Consider the following 23,878-nt stretch of genomic DNA (forward strand, 5'->3'; position numbering starts at 1 on the left):
ACCACCGAGCCTCTTGGACTTGCCGATTGGAAGGTCAGCAGTTCGAATCCTTGCAACGGGGTGAGCTCCCATTGCTCTGTCCCAACTCCTGCCAACCTAGCAGTTCAAAAGCACACCAGTGCAAGTAGATAAATAGGTACCACTGTGGCAGGAAGGTAAACACATTTGCATGTGCTCTGGTGTCCGTCATGGTTTAGTCATGCTGGCCACATGACCTGGAAAGCTGTCTGCGGACAAACGCCGACTCCCTTGGCCTGAAGGCCTGAAAGCGAGATGAGCGCTGCAACCCCATAGTCACCTTTGACTGGACTTAACCATCCAGAGGTCCTTTACCTTTTTACCTTTACCTGATAGCCAAGGTAGCTACGAGCCCACACAACAGGGTCAATCCAAGACATAAAGATTAGGATCAGGCAGCCAGGAACTAGTTGAGAAATCTGTGGGACCTCAGCTTTGAATCTTTTGACATATCACTAACTTTTAGGGTGCTTTGGGCAGCCCTGTTTGTGAAAGGGTACAAAATTGTTTGCAGAATGGAAGAAATATATTGGATGGAAGAAAACACAACCCTGCTAGTGAGGCAGTCAAATTACATTCTCCCTCCTGATCAACCACACTTATTGGAAGGTGTGTTTGGGACAAAATGTGGAGAGGGATGTACATTCTGAATGAATTGAGACTAATGCAATTTGGCTAAAAATTATCTGCAACTGGGTTTACTTCCAACCATCTGCCTGGCTTTACTTTCAACGGGATGCATATTTTGAGGCATATTCAAATACACAGCCTCCTCATTGACATTCTCACTCAACTAGGCATGCATAAATGGTATGTGACTAGAGTCAGCTAGATCTGGATGAAAGGCTGGACACACAGCTTTGGTAGACAATGAAACTTCCAATACAGTGTGGCAACATAGAAGTATTTCCACGTTTCCTAGGCAACAGGGGGAACATTTGCTCTCTACTACCATACAGACTGAAAATAATAGGAGTGTTTTCATTTGCCTTCAGTGATGTCATAAAAGCAACCAAACCTTACTGGCTATGTGACACCATGATATCATTATGTTCATTACGTGATCCCTGAATGGCTAAAACTGTGCTATGAATTAGACAGAATCCCAGAATTGGCAACATATTAGGGCTGTGGTGTAAAAAGCAAACAAACACAAAGCACCTCTCAGATGGGAGTTTTCTCAACAGGGTTTGAAAAGCAGACTTTTAATCAAATCATAAATTGACCTTTGTGAAAATTCTGCATAATGCTCATTTTGACAACTATGCTCACCACATTTAACCTAATGTCATATTAATGAACTATTTCCAGCTGCCAATCGTTTAGTAAATGCTTATTGTGCATTTCTCACATCAACTTTGAATCCTTATTCCTATTTTATAGATGTAAAACTAAAGGGGGCATCGGTTATCCAAGACCATACTCATGGCAGAGTTTGGAACTGAATCCAAGTCCTCCAGATACAAGTCCACAGACTTGGACATACAGTTGTAAGAAAGAGAATGTGGAAAAAACAAAACTGCTTTCTTGCAAATAACACAGCTCACATTAGTCTCATGGCAATATTAGCATTTTTGTTTTTGTATAGCAGAATGGAACATTCTTTTGTGACAGCAGTTGCTAGCGGGGAACACTTCTCTAAAATATGCTTGATCTGACATGTGATCATAGAGCTGCATATATACTGAAGCAAAAACAGAAACTAACTCAAAGATCCACATAGTAACAGCTAGAAAAAGGCATAACACTACAGTACTGCTTTCTTTAAAAGCCTTTATCAGTGACATTTCCCCCACAATCCAGAATGCAAAAAGCTGGAGGTTTGCCTGTATACTGCTCTCCTGGAAGACTCACACAGATTCTTCCAGGGATTATACCTTATCAGGTAAATACCAGGGTTAAAGTGAAAGTGGTAATTCATTTCCCTCCTCTGTCATTTCTTTATCATGAAAGCTGCAACCTCTAGCAGAGGAGGAAACAAACAAGTAAGAGGATGAATACCTCTGGAATCCCCCAACAATGGCAGACACTTTTGCATGCTTAAAAAGCTTTAGTATTCAGTGTCAACTTCAAGCAAATTTCACAAAAATGTACTTAACATATCCCTTAGCTCCAATGTAGTTAAGATATTCCTTATGAAATTCAGACGGAGGCTTGATCTGTTTTCTTATAGCACGGTCTGGCTTCTTTGATCTGCAGTACTGTAATCTACTGAGCTATTTACATTTTGTATTTTTAAAGGTCTCTTTGGCTACTTGCAGTCGGAAGGGAGGAGAGAAGTGCTACTTTCCTATTCCCTATCTTGCAACTGTCAGGAAAAAAGCAATGATGGAATTACTTCTAAACTGAAGGAAAGTGTTCCACCTAGAGTCCATTTTCTGAGCTGAAAGCAACTGATAGGTTATCTGCCTTCGGATGCTATTTTTAGTATTTGGGAAGTACTTGATTCTTTGTGGGGGGAAGATGGTATTAAAAAGAAGCAGAGATATTGTCCCTGGTTATAATTGACAATGTTAATCTTCTTTTTCCCCTCCATGGTGATAAAAAAGTCATTTTTATATTTAATTAATGCAGGGGATCGTTTTGGAAACTGGCTAATGAGGCTCTGATCACATTACCATGAAAATGTGCATTAACTCTGCAACTGAGGAGGATGTTTCATGTGTAGAGAATCCACTTTGTAATTAGTCCACTGTGAAATGAATCACGTCAGGAAGAATTTGAAGGGGGGGAAATAGAAGAAAAACAGTAGGCAATAGGTACTTAGTCACTGCTGTGCCAACAGACCACCAACATTCTACACTGTTTTGTCCTCAATCCTTAGCTCGTCATCTACAGCGCAGTCAAAAACTGGAAGTGTTCAGCCTCTGTCAACAGTGACATGCCAAAGCATGGGAAAATTACAAAGAGGAAGAGGACAGATACTGAGGCATTAAACTTTCATCTGCCAGATCTCCAGAGCAAAAGCCAAATCAAAACGAAATCCACACAATTCAAACCTGGGTGCAATAGGACTTGTGCAAAATTACAGGCTAATAGGGTAACATTTATTTCCTTCATCTCTCCCTTGTTATTCTAACTGCACAACAAGCCCGTGTTATCGGATTACAGAAATATTCCTGCTGTTGGGACACAGACTTAAGTAAGCACATGATAAATCAAGCTCTCTGACTAATATTGAGGAACAGTACAAAGGACAGAGTAACGACCGATAAAAGCATCCTTTAAAATCAGGCAGCTCAACCCCTATTCAAAACGAGAGAAAGAAAAATAGCTCTGATAATTTACTGTTAAACAAAACAGTCATTTCTAATTAAAAAGAGCTATCTCTATAGCCTTGGTAGCACATGCTAAGCCATAAAACTTCCTCCAGTAAACTTCTTGAAAACACTTGAGACCCAAGTGCTGGCAAATCCTACCTGTTAAATCCTAACAGCTGCAAAAGTGTCATCTGTGTAACTGATAGAAAATCCACTTACCAAATCTAAAGATGAACATTACGATATGGTTCAATGATAGCGCATGTCTCTGGCTGAGAATTTGGCAAAAAAAGATGTACAGCAATTTTTAAAAGAAACACACAGGGAGTCAAATATGCAATCACACACACCAAAACACAAAATCAACACCCCCTCATTTTCACCAAGTGCTTTGCAAACAGCACAAAATTACAGAGCTTCTTACAAAAACCTTCTGCACTCACCTGGGAAACTTCATAAAGCAGTTTGTAGTGTTCCTCCCTCTTTTGAAAACTGCACAAATTGCAACCCATTCTAGTAAGAAATAATGAAAGAGCAAGGCTTCTAATTTCCCAAGGACTGAGAGGCAAATGCACTGACAGGGAAGCACCCTCCAGACTTGACTACTGTTTTTCATCAGTCTCTCCGGTGCAGGAACACAGACACGCCACTGTTAGCTGGAAGCACAAGCCAGGGTAGTGTGTGTAAGCAGCAGCATGCTCTTCTTCTTCTTCCCCAAGTATCTTACACTCACGTATACACACAGACATACACAGAGTTTCATCTCAGTTCGCAGCAACACTCCCCCTGTCTCTGCATCAGTGCACATGACTACACAGATTCCAGCTCATGAATATTAATAGAGCCTCATTGATTATTTATGACAGAACGTGTTAGCAGGGAGGGGTGTCATAGCTGCCGCTGATAACAGATGAATATTTACTAATTAAGAAGCAAATGTATTGTGGTTAAACAAAATACACGTGCCGCTAACACTTTTGTTTATTAAAGGTGGAGCTCGTAAGGGGTACCTTTTTCAAACAACAGCAACAACATTTGCCCTTTACCTTTAGGATCAAAGGGATAATATGTATGAGTAGTAATTTTGGGGGAAACATTTTTGGGTTAGGACAGATCTCCAGTGTGGGCAATACAATTATGGCACTTGTTTTCAAGTACATGTTTATTACCCCCCCCCAACTTAATGGGAAAAAATTGGTTATTTTTCTTAACAGCTGAACCAAGCAAGACAGAAAAAAGAAAATAAATCCAGATGGTTGTACTACATTCTTTATTTGCGTAGTACTATCAGATCTGCCAAAATACTAAAATTAGAAGGTAGTGTGTTCTAACATTCTGCAATACATAGATGTACCACTTCTAGCATTTATAACTCACTTGCTTGTGAAGATCTCAATGTCCTCTTCTATTTACAGTATTTTAATTCACTCTGCATATATGTGTATCAAACATGCACATATATAATAGTACATATATCCAAATCTTGTACCATTATCTCCAGTACATTCATTTGGAAGCAGCACCCATTGATTTTAGTGGAATCTACTTCTATCAATCTGAAAGATTGCACGGTCACCTGTAAAAGAGCCTATGGAAACTTGTCTTCCATGCATGGTTTGCTCGCCTGGATGCAGAGCTGCATGCGAATTATGAGGGGGAGGAATCCCATCAATACTTTTGCAATTCAGTGGTATAAATGCTATTGTGTCATATGTGCATCACTGCTAAGATAGTTGATTCTGCCACCTTTGATCAGCTGTATGGATTTGAGAGATGGCCTTTTTAAGCACCTTCTTTCCTTCTGTCTTCAACAGGTGATCAATGCAGTTAAAAGCTGGTTTGGGGGGGGTTGTTGTTTTTTTAAAGAAAAATCTGTTCGCTAGTAGTGAAGATCTTTGGACTGGCCCCAACGGAGCTGTAATGGCGGTGCAGAAATGGGGGTGGGGTGGGGGAAATAACCTGAAAGTTAATTTCTGCTGAAATCAATGCGGCTTCCTTACATGCAACTTTAAAAAAAAGAATTGGGGTGCTAGATAAATAACTCTCCTAATTAATTTGCACAATGGGGCATAAATTTTTGAATAACCAGGGATGGAAATATAACTTTAATGTGAACATGAATTAAAGTAATTATGTATATGATCTTTATTTTTAAATATTAAAAAGCTTCTGTAAGAGCTTGCCACAAAGCCTAATTTTGCCATTTGTCAATTAGCTTTTTATAGCTCTATGGTTCTCTCTATTCACATAAAAACAAGGACACATTTAAATGAAACTTAGATTTCATTTAAAATTCCTCACATTTAAATCCAATCCCAATGTCATATGTTATACAGAATGCAGCTTATACTTCTTAAAAAATAAACTCACATCATGGTAAAAATCTGGTCCTTTTCCATGACTTCTTTTGTTTAAAACCAGTGCTATCTGACACATTCACTAATTAAATATAGCTGGCTCTTGTTCTGAAAAGTCTTAAACTTAATGGGATGCCAGGTGGACTCTGGTGCAAAAAAATAATTACTTTATAGCCAATGAAATCAGTCAAGTTAATCTTGACATTGGCTCCTAATATGCTTAATTGATAAAGTACTGCAGGGTTTTTGTTTTGTTTTTTTCCAAAATTGCTTTGTAAAATGTGTGGGGTTTTTAAAAAAATCAATACTAGGAAATGATCCTAATGAGTACTAATTGTTAACAAATTGGCTTTGCATCTAGCAGCACCTCAAACACCACCAATGCAGCATGGAAAGCAGACCCACAGCCACACACTGCTCATCATTCCTTTCCCTTGAGATGTAATAATCCGATTTTCTGGGCCTTGATTTTAACCTAACTGGCTGGATCAAAGCCAGGGAGGGCAACCTATTTAGAAACAGCTTCACTGGTGTCAATGTGGCATCACGGGTATCAATATGGCACATGTAAGTACCGCTATACAAATAATAAATGAACCTGTGCCCAGCTAAAAATGAAATTTTACTTGCTCAATAAATAAACTTAAAAGTTCATAGAAGTAACTGCATATTTTAGGTATGTATGTGCCAAACCATGCAAGATGGGAACTGTGCCAGCTCTAAGCGTCAAGAATAAAATATGAAATTTCCCTGTGGGCCACATGTTCCCAAAGAAGAGTTGCCCCATAATCTTTATTTTAAGGAACGTGTAGATAGAACATCACAGCCCAATAGAGCATGATTGGTCATAGGAAGGAACTTTTTGAATGCCACAGGCACAACTGACACTGAGTGCAGAGCCAAAGCTCACACAGAGAAAGTCCGCTCACCTGGACTGTGGGCAGCAATTACGGTGCAGCTCACCTCCATCGCTAGGGCTCCTTTCCCTGCTTCCAATGGCTGGTGGTTGAAGCTGTGGCCTCTCCCACCAGCTGGCGGGGTGGGAGCAGTTTTTAATTTAGAAATTGACCCATCATGGGTGGGCTCAGGAGGCTGGCACAGTTGAGATGGAGCTGAATGAAGAATCCTGCAGGGTCTTCATTCTGGTCTGCTTCCCAGGCATAAATTAGGCCCGCCACTGAGATGTTTCTGTCCATATACCCAGAAGGGGACGAGAGGCCACAGCACTCCTCAAGGCAGTGGGTATAATGGGCTGCTCCTATTTGATGTATGTCACAGGGCAATCCTATCCCAGGATCAACTCCCAGTAGCAGTCCGCAGGCAAGCTGACTGATTCTGGAAACACCCAATGCCTGAGCCAAAAGTCACACCTGTAATCCATAAATTTGTGGCTTATTGCAATCCAAGAGGTTGTCCTAAGATTCCTTTCCTTGTGCTATCATGACACCCCAGTGGCAGGCTTACTGTGCCTGGGCACACAACTGTGCTTAACTTACAACAGCTGTTCCCATTCTCTTATTTATTTGTACAGTGGTACCTCGGGTTACAGAGGCTTCAGGTTACAGAGGCTTCAGGTTACAGACTCCGCTAACCCAGAAATAGTACCTCGGGTTAAGAACTTTGCTTCAGGATGAGAACATAAATCGCACGGTGGCAGCGTGGTGGCAGTGAGTGTCCCCATTAGCTAAAGTGGTACCTCAGGTTAGGAACAGTTTCAGGTTAAGAACGGACCTCCAGAACGAATTAAGTTCTTAACCCGAGGTACCACTGTATAGCACTCTTCAATTAAAAATGTGTACGATAGTCCACAATTATTTATAACCCCCACAAAAAATACCAATGTAACAGTTAGCAACAATATAAGGTAGTTCTGAAAACTATCACGGCACGATTTTTTTTAAAAAAACAAAAACCAGCAAATATTAAGAGCTTCAGAAAAGAAACAAACATGACACTTAGCAGGTATTAGGATGGGTACCAAGTGAAACTGCATTTTGTGCTAGATGCAGGTTTTGACTAGGCATCAGAAACATAATGTGCAGTGCAGCAATCCAATATTGTGGTTATCTGAGCACAAATTACTGTGGCCAGCTTATCCCTGCCTGGATAGGCTGCCTACTATGACCTTGAAATGGTGAAGGGCACTCCATGTCACTAGGGCCACTTGTGGTGCCAAGAGACAACAGTACATCCAGAAAGACCCCAAAACTACAGGCCCACTCATTCAGAGGGAGTGTGACCCCATTGGCACCATTTACTTATACTATTTTTTACCTCCTCTAATACTTGAAATATTACTTGGAATATAAAACACGAGGGCATAGAACTTACTTGTGCTACTACCACTAATAACTTCCTCCTCCCCACCCTCCATGGGTTGAATCCAACTAAGTTCTGTTCAGAGCAGACCAACTGAAATGGGACCAAGTTAGTCATGTCCATAGCTGTCAACGTTTCCCTTTTTAAAGGGAAATTCCCTTATTCCGAAAAGGATTCCTCGCAAGAAAAGTGAAAAGTTGACAGCTATGGTCATGTCCACTAATTTCAATGGGTCATATGACTAGCACTGGATGTAACCCAATTATTTCACTCAGTTTTCATTATGTCTGTACCTGTTTCATTTGAGCTGCTTCCAACTTGACAAATCTCTTACCAATAAAACACATGTGCGGGAAAGATACTGTAAACTTTCCATAGATCCATATGTACACAATATGGAAATTTGCAGCTGGTTGGGGCTACCTAATTTGCGCATTTCATGAATATGGAAAACACAACCGATACGTGTTGGGACTAACTTGGGTTGTCCTCCATGGAAATGCTTTTCATGCAGGAATTTTGTCACGTAGGTATGAAATTTATATTGTAGGAATACTTCCTGTAGGCATCTGATGAGCCACTGTGAGAATAGAATGCTAGACGGAGCTTTGGCCTGATGCAGCATGACTTTTCTTATGTTTTGTTCTTATGTTCTTAAGCGGCCTTTCAATTCTGACATATGTGCTCCATTCATTTATCTACCCTTAGCTTATACAAAGCAGAGGTTTTGTTTTCTATTTACAGATGTCTAATCGGCTGAGGATCCAAGTCTGAGAAAAATTATTTCTTAAAGAAAAATATTGTATGATATTCTGAGGTTCATCAAAGATGCTGTATTCATTACATGTATGCTCAAAGCTACTAACCCACTTATGTAAGGATGCAAACACTGAGGCGTATCATAATTGGATTAAAGATTACATTGAAAATACCGCATTTTAACAAGTCCTTTCCTTTCCTTTTACAAAAGATATTAAAACACAATCAACCACTTTGTATTCAATATGCAATTCGAAGAGGAATGAATTATTCAACAAGCTTCCTGATTGAGCAATTTCTTCTCTACGTCACCTCTAATGTGATGTCACCTCAAAGGTCCATCAAAGCATAGAGGCAAACTAAGAACCAGCTAAGGAAAGCACTAAAACTCCTGAAGGATAAAATTTAATTGCTTTTTTAATGCGGAAAGTGGTTTTAACCCCAACAAAAAAGTGAATTTCTTATGTACTAAGCAGCAGTGGCTTATTCTGTCATGTTTGCAGTCAAAATGATGAGGGGGCTTGTACTTCTTGAATAATTCTGACTATGTTTTATTACACTGTATATCTTGAACACATTTACTCCTGTAGAAACACTGTCATTGTTCAGCCCAATCTTTTGAAGGCTTACTTGGAAGTCCCATTTGTTTTATACAGTATAACCAATTGTTTATGAGACCAAGTTTTAACCTCCTGATTTACATGTGGCCATTATTGAATTGCCTTTAAAATCTGATATATTTCATATTTCAACTCTTTTTTTCAAAAAAACGTGATAGCAAATATATTTTTTAAAAAGATTGCTACTTCCATAAACATTAAAACTGATTTTTTTTTAATTTTGATGCCACTCTTTTGAAGTATAATGCTCTTAACTGAAGTCTTAACTGAGCTATGTACACTTTTGTTCAAATAGGCAGTTAATTATTACATGTGGCCTCAAATGAAGAAACATGGATGAACGCACCTGTTTGTTTATAGAAAGGGTACTACTGCATGCTTCACTCTTATATATTCACCTGGTTTGCACGTTACAGTCATCCAAACCATGGGTTAGCATGAATGTGCAGGCTTCTGAGGAGGAGACCATGACCACTTTGATCTTCCCTGGGGTTTTTGGGCAGCAGCTAAGCCATGATTTGGCTTAGTGTATCATCTGACCTGGGATCACAGTCTCTCCTCTTTAACCATGATCTTTAGCTAAGGTACATCCTAGGGTTCACTTAGGGTGAAGGAGGAAAGGCCTTAACAACACTCTAAAGCAAATCTTGTCTTAGCTGGCATCCCACACTGACCAAAATAGAAATGGATGCAAATCCATGGTGTTTAAATACAAGAGTATATCATTAAATTATAAATGGAATTATGATCATTTCTGCTGCAGGCTGGGACATTATTATATACAGACTTCTATGTATTCAGATCTAGAGAATAGGCATGTGGACAGGAAAAAATGGTTTTAAATACAGTGCTTTCGATAGCTGCCTCAGCTTGGGAACTGGACAACATTGTGCTTCATTTTGGGTCTGAGGTAAATCCTTGCTTTACTTCATATTCTGAAGCTTCATATGACCTGGCAATGAACTATAATGGGGAAATCAACAAATGTCCACAGCTTTTTCCTTTTCTGACAGAAGTTGATGGCATTTGCCAGCGACATACTCTGTTCTGAAGGGATGACACCCCTAATATTTCAGATATATAGTCCAAGAGGTTAGACACAAAGAGCAATAAGAAAATATGTTTAAAAATAAGATGCAAGAGGTTGGATTTTAGGAAATTTTTGGTCTGGATAGAAATAAGGGCATGTCATATAAGCAGAATGCAACCAACAACAACTCGACAAGCCTCTGTGAATGTTGCTGTTGCTGCTAAGAGAGAGTCAACTGGCAAAGATGAGTGAAAGCAGTGAAAGAGTTTCTGATACGTCAATTTAATTTCTCTCCTATTGTGACTGGAGTGCTGTTCCAAAACCAATCCTTGCCTGGGTGCTACTAGTGCTGTCCCTCTCTACTTCCCCCATGGCTGGCATTTTCCTTTTATGGAGAGCTTATGGGAGGTTAAAAAATGTGTCAAACCTGGCTTGCTAAAGGAAATAAGGCAACCACAGGAGGCAGGTCTGAGCGTAGCGTGGGGGGTGCAGGGGGGGCCGGCCGCACCGGGCGCAACATCTGGGGGTTAGGGTTAGGGGGCGCAAATCCACAGGTTAGGGGGAGCAAATTACTTGCCTTGCCCCGGGTGCTGACAACCCACGCTACGCCACTGGGTCTGAAGCTTTGGAACCAGCCTGCTTCAGTCTGGACAGGGTTGCTTTGCCTCAGAACTGGTGCTTCATCCAAAGTTAGTTCAAAGTCCCAACAGAGATTTTAATAAGCAGCTTATCTTTCATATTTACCTTTTACAAACATCTTCATATCATGCAGATATTATGCAGCTCTGTTCAGATGAGAACTTTTAGAAGTGGGGGAGTATCTCAGATATAATATTAAAGCAACCGATTTTCTCTTTAAGGGGCACCTCTGTATGGATGACTGAATACCTGAGAAACTAGATCACTATTCTCTGCATTTTGGCCACTGACAACAATGTGAGCACATCTGGAGCAATGATGTACTTATGCCTGCCCTCCTTAATACTAGCTAAAGTGCCAACCAATGGCTATGGCCAGTTAGCAACCAACGTACAATATCATATTGTATGGTACCATTATCTATCTATCTATCTATCTATCTATCTATCTATCTATCTATCTATCTATCTATCTAAAAAGCTTCCCAGCTGGCTACTAAAAACCTTCGGGAGCAGGACAACTGAAAAGGGACCCATCCAGTTATACAAGATGAAAAACGATAAACTTCTAAACAGCTTAAATACTAAAGACTCAGAAACAAGCCCAAACTTTAAGCAGGTTACACAGAGCAGACCCTGGAAGCTTAGGATTATGTGGCAAAGGTTTCTTTGTGCATGCAGAGACATGTATGTGCTTTCAAACAGATAATCCCACAGTATGAATAATCCAAAGTGTTTTTTGCCAGATGCCTTCTTTATGGCCTTTGGCTTCCTAATGTGGGCGCAGCCCTGAGGATTTTTATTTTTATTTTACATTGTCTGGGGTGTGTGTGCTTTATATAGGTAGTTGTGAAATTATATTTTTTAAAATTAGCATTAGTAATAATAACAATTGTAACAGAAATCTACAAAAGAAATTGGCACTGGAAGAATGATAATTCATTTTGATGACATCATAAAAGCCTTATAGCTAATTTTTAATAATAATAATTATTTATTTCTTTCATTTCTATCCTGTCTTTCTTCCACTGCAGGGCCCAAGGAGGCCCACAAGGTGAATTAAAAACAGATACAGCTAAATAAAACCTACCAATAAATTATAAATATATGTGTGTATTTTAAAAAATTAAGTAAGTTATATTAAAATACCAGCACTGAAGCAAAACAACTTGAAACACTGCAATGGACTTCCTTAGCTTGAAAGTTCCAAACTGTCTTTGAGTGGCAAGCGGGAGAGTGGGGGTGGGTTAACAAAATGTAATTTGCTTGCCAAAATATAGGAACACCAAGGACACTGCCAAGTCTTTGAGAGCCTTCAATAGACACCAAGTGTAAGAGCATTTTAAGACATGCCCTTCCTCTTAGATACACCAACACTACTGCCAACTCTTTGAGAGGCTTCAGCAGGCATTCATATTTCAACACAAACAGTCTAGATCTCGGGTTAAAGGGAAATAAAAACATTCTGTTCTTTCATGCCTGGTTATGACTTTTTGTCACTTTAAAACTAATATGACACGGTATATAGGGCTGCAAGACAAAATTGGGTTTCCAGCTAATAACTGAATAGGATGATGGATGGATGAGAGGCACAGTGCAATACAGCGGAGAGGAACTGTGCAAACAGTTTAAGTGTCTTGACAGCTGGCTAGTTTGATTTAAAATTACAATTTGAACGGAAATCAACTCTTATTTCTTGATAGTCATTAAAAAAGAATTATGTGTGCCATTCATTTTGTTGTCGTCAACAAAAACATCCTGCAATGATCAAAGACTAATCTATCTCCTTCTACAAAATCCTCACAGCAGTAAAGGTTTGCTTCGTACACTATGTGGTTTTCCCCCTCAAAACCCTCATCACTGCCAGTGCACCTGCTTTCCAGAAGATCATTAGGTATAAATCCCAATGTACTCCAATCAACCTTGCTTTAGTTACCCTGCCGTCTGCTCTAGAAGAAAATTAATGTTATTAGACTCTTTTCCCCTCTTTCAAGATTGGCTGGTGTTTGGTTACTGTGCCAGCTGTCTAAGAGGTGCTGAGGTCTGTTCTACACTGACCCATCTTATTGTCTGGGCATCGCCCAAGTCCCAACATGCGAGCACTAAAACCGCAACTAAAGCCTGCACCAGCTGTTTAACTATTGTACAGGTACTTAGAGGGATTACAGCATTCTAAACCACAAGCTTGGCAGCGGATACTCAGCCATCAAAGAAGAGCTATGCTGGCTCTTCTCACCAAGGCGCATCAGGCTGGGATTCAGCTTGCAGTTTTAAAACAGTGAAGCTGGGGCAAACGTACACAGAAAACAGAAAAAGTCATAAGAAAGAAGAATTCACGTGGAGCCTCATAGGCTACAAATGGTGAAATCCCAACTGAAAAATACTTTTTGCTTTAATTAGAATTTCCCGTGAAAAGCAGAAATTAGCATAGCAAAGTTTGCTTCATCTCTGAACCAAACAGTAGATCATGAATTTCTCTTCTCTCCTACTGAAACAAAGCCTTGCTGAGTTCAGAAGGGGGAACTTGTTACAGTCCAGTACTTCTAAGGCCAGTCATTTGCCAACAGTTGATTTCAGAGAGCAGAAGTTTGATTCATATCTACACCATATCTTGGGCATCCCGCCACGAATCTAACTTTTTCTCTTCAGCACTTCTGCCTCCAGCTCAAGGTTACTGCAATAATACTTCTTCTGTTTGCCATCTTTGTATTCTGCAATGAAATTGCTTCCTTTCATACACTGTTATGGACAAAATATAGCCACCAGGAAATACAGTAATCAAACTCAGACACTGAATACAAAGGATGATAACAGAAGGCTTATTAAAACTCTTCATCAATTATTTTTGGATTTTTGGGATTTTCAACTTTTAAAATACAAACTCGAAAGTAATGTAAAGAAGCCTGAAGGAAGAATTGTTGCCAGTCTAGGAATTTACAAAGGCTACAATACATGCTACAATAAACATATTGAGTTTATTTCAGTATTGCATTTCCATTAACAACAAAAGTAGAACAAATACCGAAACAATTTATGTGGGATGCTAGTCATTTCAAATTTAGACATCTTACAACGGATACTGTCTGCCCAAAGATTTTCCCTGTTGATTTCAAGAAATTCTTCAGTTAAAAAGAGTTTTTACACTTATTCTCCAGTGTCTCTCTGTTGTCAATACCATTCATAAATAAATATGAGTCATAGCTGAGAAAAGAAGCAAGCCAAGAAAAGAGGAAATTCTCTCAGAGAGCCCTCTTTGAAATTCCATGTTGACTGTTCTTATTGAATTATGTTAGGGGGAAACTCATATATAGATAGGCAGGCAGGTGAAACTCTTTTTGTTGTTGTTGCCTTTCTAGGCAACAAAATGCTATAGCGCCAATGTAAAATGCAAGTTTGAGATGGTATTCTCATAACAAGGGAACTGCTACTGCAATAGTTATAGGTACCTGCTGACTGTGCTCTTGTATTTTTAAAACTGATTTTATCATGGATTAATATGTTGGGGGCTTTGGGCCCAAAAAGCAGTGCGTGAACATAAAAAGCACAACATAACATAGGAATATGAAAGAACCCTTCATTTGACTATCCTTCTTTCCCCCACAAAAAAAACTTACCATGTCAGAAAGAAGCTAAATTTATCTCTGTCTAAAAAGTGTGTGTGTGGTGTGTGTGTGTGTGTGTGTGTGTGTGTGTGTGTGTGTGTGTGTAGAGTGGATTCACAATAGAGCTGCACATATATAGCTTATTGAAATGGGGGAGGGGAAGTTCACCAAATTGGGGAAGGGCTGTAAGTTCAGTTTGGGTCATGTGAGACAAAAAGATTTTGGGAGGGTGCGATTTAGTTATTAGAGAATAAAAACTCAGAACTGTGTATGCCACAGTCTTATATGTTTTATATGTAAAAGGAGAACTAAAATTGCATAAGTGGTTTATAAATTATAAGGTTCTGTAGTTTCCAGAGTGTTTCCTTTGTTTGTACAGACTTGGAGGAGGAGGAGGAAGGACCAGAAAATTCAAACAGAAGAGGATCATTCCTCCACACACACCCCACTTGCCAAAAGGCCATTCTTTACATGTTAGTAAACCAACTAAGCTGAATCGGTTTGATTGCCAATGTGTTCTTTCTTTCTTTCTTTCTTTCTTTCTTTCTTTCTTTCTTTCTTTCTTTCTTTCTTTCTTTCTTGGGGTGTGGCGCTCATCTTGTTTCAGGCCGAGAAAGCCGGCTTTTGTCCATAGACAGCTTTCCATGTCATGTGGCCAGCATGACTAAACCGCTACTGGCGCACGGAGGACCGTGATGAGTGCCAGAGCGCATGGAAACACCATATACTTTCCTGCCACAGCAGTACCTATTTATCTACTTGCACTGGTGTGCTTTCGAACTGCTCAGTTGGCAGGAGCTGGGACAGAGCAATGGGAGCTCACTCCACTGCGGATTTGAACTGCTGATCAGCAAGCCCAAGAGCCTCAGTGGTTTAGACCACTGCGCCACCCACATCCCCTTGGAGTTATATATGGTATATCAGCCTAACTCAATGATAACAAAATCTGTACTATAAATCCTATCATGTGGGACAAATCTGCCAAGATCTTGATCATCAAGACAAATTAACAGTCAAATGTGACATATGTAGAATATACTATATACAAGATATATTAGCACTAACAAAACAGGTTGTTTCTCTGTTAGGGCTGCTGTGTCAAACAATGCATTTTCAAACAATATTTGGGGGTGCGTGAAATGAGCCTCTGAAAATAAAGACCCAAAGAAGTCTAGAATTCTGAAGAACAGCTTCCCATGATTATTCCCCCCCCCCCTTTGCTAGCCATTGCTCCATGCATTTTTTGCAGCTTACCTTTGGCTCAATAATTGCACCCAGACCAAACCTGGACACCAATTAAAGCACGGCTAACAAATCCAAATCTTCTATAGTACTTAAAGCATTTGAATTGGTTCATTTTAAAACCATTTTCAGTCTATTGTGTTGCCATATTAGAGAACACTCTATACATTGAATCATTTACTTTATGGAAGAATAAAACACTAACGACTGGCCTTTCCTTCCAACAATGAGTACTAACTAAATCACTAACTCATAATTAAGAGGAAGCGTAACTTTCCAAAATCCTGAAAAATACACCTCTCTCGATATCTGGGTAAGATGCAAATTTGCTTAAAAGCATGTGATTAACTGATTGAAAGGCAGATGATTAATCAACTAAAACATCTTTAAACATTTGGTGGCCCTGGTTAATAGAGGAGCAAGAAAGGGGACCAGATAGGAAGATAGAAGGGAAGAGAAATGGGTCTGAGGCATGAAGAAAGGAAGGTGGGAAATGGTGCAATGACTGAGGGGCAGAGGAGGATGAGGTGCTGGAGAGAAGACTAATGAAGTAGTTGTGATGAGGCCAAGAATGAGGAGGCTCAGGGAGAGGCTCAGGGAGGGAAATGGGATGAGAGAGCCCAGACAAATTGTGGGAGGGGGGGAGAAAATATGTGAGGAAATGAAGTAAATCACCAAGGTGAAATATAGCAAAATTACAGCGTACACTGCCCAGAGTGAGGCCTGCCATTTGCTTGACATCTCTCCTACTTCCACGCCAGGAAAGTAGTAGAACCAGAAATTGTACTCAGTCTTGGTGGGCTACCATACACGGCTAGGGGGTTTGGTGGGTTGCAAGATGTACAGGCCTTGAACAACTAGAGAGAAAGAACAAGCTCAAGGGTACAAGGCTTGCCACTAGTGAAGACTTCGTGGCTGGTCCTCAGGAGGACATCTGGTCATTGAATGCTCAGCAGTTAATCTTTCCAGGATACTCATGGTTTTAAAAACAAGCCTGGAACAGCTGTGTGTCTATTGTACCGCAGAGCACAAATAAGCCAGAATAACTCTGTCGCAGGTTTAATTGATTTTTTTTTTTTGTCTTTCATGCCACTTCAGAAGTCATCCTGATCAATGCTACTTCACACTCTGCCGTCCAAGTTTTACTGCTCTAGGCTCTGACTAAAAATAGATTCATCAGACAAACACCAAGGGAGGCAATAATATATCTTGTGCAGAACACTGGGGCTGTCACATTACAACTCCCCTCTTTCCCCTCTTCTGTTGCATTGAGCGAGGGGAAGAGGGAAGCTGGATTCATGGTTTTGAAAGCAGCACTAGTGGTGGAAATGGATGTTGTGTATTTATCCACTCATATTAAGTATGGAACAGGCAGGCTCTGTGCGTGCTCCCTGTAGTGCTTTTGCAAATTTGTTTCCCTTCCATCTTCCAGCAGATGACAGAAAGTAGCAGTTACTAACAAATGGTGTTTGGGGGTGAGGAGCACAAGATCTAAACAATAAATAATATACGTCTCTATATTTCTCAGTATTCATATACCTCCCTGCACACCTTGACAAAGGTAAATATCATTATCCCCGGAAGACAACAGGGGAAGTAATGAAGGTGCTGGAACCTAAAGGCCAGATCAACATGCTTTTGTGATAGCCTGAAATGCAGTCAATTGCAGCAAAATTTATACCACCCTATTACACCATTTCTTCGAGTTTGAGAAAGGGGAAAGGGGCAACTGGACTGCACACAGATAATACATTTGATATGCAACACATCTTCACGCGTGGCAACAAACATATGGCTATTTACTTGCAAATCCTTATGATCATTCTACTTGTCAACGTTAAGACCGCCACAATTATTTAAGCATACAGGCAGCATCTGAAGAAAAAAAATTAAAAGCATCACCAACAACACAGTTTCAAAATGAAACACATGCAATCTAAGCATCAGAGCTGGGAAAAGAAACCCTGTTTAATTAATAGTCCTGGACAAATAAAAATATATTCTGGTACCAGAAGGACATCAGCATCATGGTCAGGCTAATCGTTCTAGGGAAGGCACTCTATAACCTGAGCACCACAACAGGAAAGGCCCTTTCCACATCACCCTCACAAAAACCCTGTGGAATAAACTGAGCTGGAAGAGAGCAACTGGCTCAAAGGTCAACCAGTGAGCTTCATGGGTGAGTGGGAATTTGAACCCAACTCTCCTTGCTCTGTTGTCTAACATTACATCACACTGGCTCAGTTTAAGCATCACATATACCCTTACATACATGCCACCAGAAGAAACTCATCTTATTATGAAAAATACTCAGCTGAAATCAGATCTAAGGCTCAGCCTGGATATGGCACGAGAACTCTGTGTTTGGAGCTCATGATATGATTTTCTACCTCACAAAGCAAACACGTGGAAGTGTAAATTTCCATACAATTTGCATACTTTTATCTCCTTGCTCGCACTGCTATTAGCCAAGGAGAAGAATACAAGCTTGGTGTAAGAGCTTAATTCTGTATATTTTTCTGTTTTCGGCTAATGCAGGAGTGCAAGCTAAATCATGGAATCAGCACAGTGACAAAATACTAAGGTGCATTTCCCACATGCTATGGTCCCAATGCAAAATGAGCTCATCATGACTGTCTTTTGAGGAAGTAAAACCAAAGCTTGCATACTGCATCTTGTCTGTGTCCAGTTTTGTCTGAGCTTGAGGCTTATGATAGAAGCAGAGAGCAGACAGGAGGAACGGGACCTTGGACAGCTCCAAGAAACCCAGCTAAATCATCTTCAGCCACAGAAGATTAGGTCTATGCATGGAACTCCTGAAGCGTTATGTAGATTGGCCAGACATGCAATGTGCTAGGCTCTGTCTCCCTGGAGGCAACCAGCTGGATGGTTATAGGGCCCTCACATGGCATTTAGTTTGACTTTTGCAAGGCTGCAAAGATAGAGGGCCTACAGACAGCTCATCCTTTGAGACAGAGAACAGTGGTAGAGCTTTGTTCACCATCTGAGAGGGCCCTGAACAAGGCACATGCGGTTCTCTCTCTCCTCCCCCAATGATGTAGCCTGAATCTGGTTCTTATCAGAGTCCTCTGCCACACGCTGCAATCTCCTTGGCCCATGATGCCTTGACCCCAAGTTGCACATAAAATCTAAGGCCAATAATGAAATGGTCCAACCAGAAGGTTGCTGTTCACGACTTTATTGATCATGTAACCTCTGTCACCCACAGGCCTACATTGATGGCTTCCAAGAAAAAAATAGGATGGGAAGTTCTGTGACCGAACTTAATTTTACAAAAAATGATTTCTGAAGTGCCCTTCTGTTTATAATTCCTCTCCTCAGGGGAAAATGAGGCATAGAAATGAGGGAAGAAAGGAATTCCTTTTAAAAATCTTGGGAGACACAAATGATGTGATCCTACTGAATAACTTCTGTAAGATGAAAAATTCCCCTTGCACCTAGAAAATAAAATAAAAATTATAGCATCCCTATAATTTCTCATTTGGAAAATCTTGCATTCTGGCCTGCTGTCAATTCCAGTTCTTTCCTGTCTGAGTAAATCTCCCAAACCTTGCTTCATATATTCAGTTCCTATTGAGCTCAAAATGCTGTGAAATGAATTCTCAACCTTCGTAAGTCTTCAAATTGCAAACGCAACTGGGACAGCTATTAAATGAAGCATGCAAACAAGTATTACTTCAACAACAAAAAATATTGTTTCTGGCAGCACCTCTTAAGGTTCCATCAACAGGTGGCCCTGCACCGACTCAGGTTATGGCCTTTTTTGTGGTGGCACCACGTTTATGAAATTTCCCCCTTTTTCGAGTTATGGCTGTGTCTCTCACTAATCTTTCAGCATCACCTTGAAACCTATCTTTTCGCACAGACATTTGTGGAAGGACTGTAAGCCTAGGCAGGACTATTTTTATGCTTGCTGCCAAATTGTTTTAATGTTTATTTATTTAACAGGATTTATATATCATTGTAAAATCCTCTAAGCAGTTTACATATGCTTTAATCTTCTTTAATTTAATGTTAGCATTGTTTAACTTTTGCCATTTGTACACCACCCTGAGATCACACAGCATGAAGGATGGTCAAAAAGTACCATGATGATGATGATGATGAATTCATAAGTAATATGAATTTGAAATATGGAATAGACGGGAAGTTGGGTCTTTAGTGTTAAGACCAATAGATGTGTTATTGTTTGCCAAGAAAATAATGTGTCTATGGTTATTTTTGTAATTTGTGTGTAATTTTGTATTTGTGTTTCTTTGTGTGTGTTTTTGTTGTTGTATAAATAAAGATTTTTTTAAAAAATACATAGGCTTTAATCTTCTTTAATTTAATGTTAGCATTGTTTAACTTTTGCCATTTGTACACCACCCTGAGATCACACAGCATGAAGGATGGTCAAAAAGTACCATGATGATGATGATGATGTTGCTGAATTCCAGTACCTCCTGAGCAATACAGCATGTATGGCACAGTGTAAGGCGAAATCAGTGCTATACCTCGCAAATCAATATTTGCCTACTCAAGAAAAGGGATAGGAAAATGCTTGACCTTAGATCAGAGTTCAAGAGGAGTCAATTAATTGTTTTGTTTGTTTATGTTAATTGCCTAAATATAACATTACAAAACTACTAATTTTCAAAATCATTGAATGTTCTGAAGTACTAGTTTAATTTGATAAGGCTTCTACATTCTCTCATGCAGAATTGTGAATAGTGATTGAACTACTCAAGATATTGCTTAACTCAGATTTAGAACCCTGGCAAAAAAAAAAAAAAAAAAAGACTAATTCACATTGTTATCATAGGATACTGGTAATTAAGATATACCTGATGAGTGCCAATTTGGAAACGATCACTTTGCTTTTGCACTTGAAAGTCTGATTTCAAATGCATAATTCCAGTAAAAATACTTAGCTTATCTTTGTGAAATAAGTACTCCACACAGTCTACCTTAAATAATTCCCACTTTAGTTTACAGTGCTTTGAAAAAAAAAACTTCCTTTCCAAAAATATTACCAGCTCATGTTTTCCTCTAAACATCTAAGGACTGCCAAGACAATTACAAAATTATATTTGCCTGGGTAGTTAACCAAGAGCTCCATCACGAAAAACCATATGAATAAACTCCTGACTCCTGTGAAATAACTGTTTGTAAAGTCACTGGGTACATGTTTTAGGAATTTTAATTACAGTTCTGATTGCTTTACATTCAAAACACAACATTCAGGTAATACAGCCTTTATGATGATAAGCAGTTTAATTAGCAAGGTAAGATAAGACAAAAATGCCTTTTAAAGTTATTGAATTTGTTCATGCTGGTCATGTGATAACTTTAGCACACAGTTTCCCTTGGTAGTCTAAAAATGTGAAATGCTAATTCTTCCTCAACCTTTGTTTCCATACACTGTAACAACTGCTTTTTATGCCAATGGGTTCGCTCCCTGTTGTGTGTGTCAACACCACACTTATAATTAGATTGCAAATCTCAGCCTGTCTTTAATCTTTTTGCCAGTCCAAACAAATAAGTTCTGCTTCACACACCTCCACTGGCAGAACAGTGCAAGACAAGACGCAAATGTTGCATTCTGCCAATAGTGTGCTTACCCCTTTCAAACAAACTGTCTCAGAGGATAGCCATTGATTTCCTCGTTATTATGAACATGAAATTATTGAATGACAGATGATAGAGTGTTAGGTCCTACAAGTATATTCCCAAATGAGTTATCTAGCCAACGTTGTCATAGCAACAGTGCTGTTTGACAGAGCTTATATGACAAAGAACTCTCTTCTCAGGACTGCTACAAAACAACACAGTGCTTTTTTTTTTGTTTGTTTGTTTACTTTGTACCCAAATCTGCAAATGGTGGAGCAGGGGCACTAAATGGTGGAGAAAAGCGCCTGAACATAGCCTATCTAAACTAGAGGCAATGGGTGGTTGCAGGTCAGTAAGCTTTCCAACAGAGGGCTATGCTCGAAAGTGGACAACTGTACTATTAACCAAGCTTGTTAATTCCCCAAAGTTAAATTAAAATATCAGACAGCACTGAGTCTACAGGGAATACATGTTGTGCACAGCAATACACAACTGACAGAAGAATTGGCAGGCAATGATCACATGTCACCCGTCACTTGTCCCATGATGCATTAGTTAAGTCCTTGCACACATTGCAAATGTGCCACAGGGACAACTTCTCATTCAGCCTGCACTCTGCATTAGCCAGCAAGAAGGTGCTTGTATATATGCATTGTTGTATGCCAACCCAATCTCTGAGTGGTGCAAGATTCCAGGTGTTCCAGGCACTTACCCAGGGTTTGGTTTCCTTGGAATGGGGGGCAGCGGAGACTGCGGTGTATTTAGGATATACTGTTTCTTTACACCCTGAGCCTACGATGGAGGGGCTCACAGCATTAACACCTCAAGAGGGTCTTGTTTCCCCCAGAGCCACAGCCTTGGATTCAAACAGGAATCAGGCATAGCTCTGTCTCTCACAACTGCCCAGCCTGCAGCTTCTAGCTCTCTCTTACACACAGCTCTCAGCTCTGCCCTTTGTCTTTCTAGCTACCAGTGAGCTGAGAGAGGGAGGCCCACTCATTTGTGTTCTGGCACAGAGCCACTTCGTTTGTTCCCTTTGTTACTTAGAGGGACACCAGCAAAAACTTATCTGGCTTTTCCAACAATCTGAATGCTTGCTTAGGTTTTAACCCTTGCTGGATCCAGGGATTAGAAGGGACTTGGACATACAGCCTACCCCCCACCCTAAACTCACAACAGTATTTGTGACTCTGCAATTCTTGTTTTCATGCAATGTATGTAAGGAACTTGGGAACTCGTTGGATGAAGGGCCCAATAAATATGGCATCAGAATAATGTTCTATTATTCCTTCAAGACATAGAACTAAATCTGCCCCAAAGTTCCACCCTATCTACCTCCACAGATATAGCTAGGGGCCTCCACAACAGACCTGGCTCCCCACTGGTAGCATTCTTGCCTGATACAGGCACCTCCATCATTTTCTAATCTCCCCAGGCAACAGATTTGGGGGGTCAGGATTCCTCTGTAAATTTTAAAGATAACCTTCATTGTCAGAAGGATGGATGATTGCTAATATTTTCTTTCCTAGCAGCTTGGTAATATGGAATATTAGCACATTCTCCTGCCATAGCTGTCTTCGCCCAGCAGGCAACCACCAGTGCAATCAATTATCAAACTTATTGCAACATTTCTTTATATTGAACCCGTCTATACCTTTCCTTTGGTTTTGCTTTGCAAATTACAACCGGAGTTAAGGGGACACAGCCTTGTCGTATTTTACAGCTCTGTGGCTTTTTATGGCGTGATACTGTTTTTTACGCAGCAGTACAGCTATCTAATTTTGTTTCACATTGATGTTTATGGTCACACACAAAGCCAGTTTGCTGACTCTGAGGAAGACTCAGTGATAAAGAAAGAAGTAATTGTGAATTAAGAACACAAATATGTAAGAAGGGCTACTCTGAAGCAGCCCAATGTAATATCTAGTCAAGAATTTTGTATCCCTCAGTGGCCAACCAGGCATCTACAAGAAGTCCCATGAGCAGACTTCTCTGCTGTTGTTCCCCAGTGGCAGGCACTGAGAGGCATGCTGCCTTTGATCCTGGAGGCAACAGACAGGTTTTAGCCTTTTTAGTGGTGGCACCCACAATGGAATGAAATTAATACCCCAATATGGCCCCAGTGGGTTTTTTTAGGCAGGGGGTTGCTCTACTGTAAAATAAATCCAAGGCTTGGAATTCTCTTATACTTCAGTAACAAATTTTGGGGTTGGAGGAAATATCCACCGGATTGCACTGGCTTTTGACCCACAAACAGGCTGAATGTCTTTTGTCACTTGCTTAAACCATTTATACTGCTTATGATATATTTGATCTAATTTGTAAGTACTGATCGTTCCTGAGTTAGTGACTGAATTGTCCACCATCCCTGTGTGAGATGTGGAGATGGGGTATGTGAGCCTGTGAACACACTGATTTTT

General features: G+C 40.0%; 1 protein-coding gene across 2 annotated transcripts in view; it reads right to left on the reverse strand.

Moving 5' to 3' along the window:
• Nucleotides 1-23,878, reverse strand: part of PDZRN4 (PDZ domain containing ring finger 4) — a 226,794-nt gene that overhangs the window by 110,306 nt on the left and 92,610 nt on the right. The window contains exon 1 of one of the 2 annotated variants that reach the window (XM_083463389.1): nucleotides 3,722-4,047. The exons of the other annotated variant lie outside the window; for it this stretch is intronic. Coding sequence (XP_083319515.1) covers nucleotides 3,722-3,790 — 69 coding nt within the window. The 5' untranslated portion in view covers nucleotides 3,791-4,047. Of the gene's footprint in view, nucleotides 1-3,721; nucleotides 4,048-23,878 lie in introns of those variants that run through there. 2 annotated transcript variants of the gene reach the window in all.

This window comes from Podarcis liolepis (assembly GCF_965112155.1).
Source record: "Podarcis liolepis genome assembly, chromosome: 10".
Classification (NCBI taxonomy): Eukaryota; Metazoa; Chordata; class Lepidosauria; order Squamata; family Lacertidae; genus Podarcis; species Podarcis liolepis.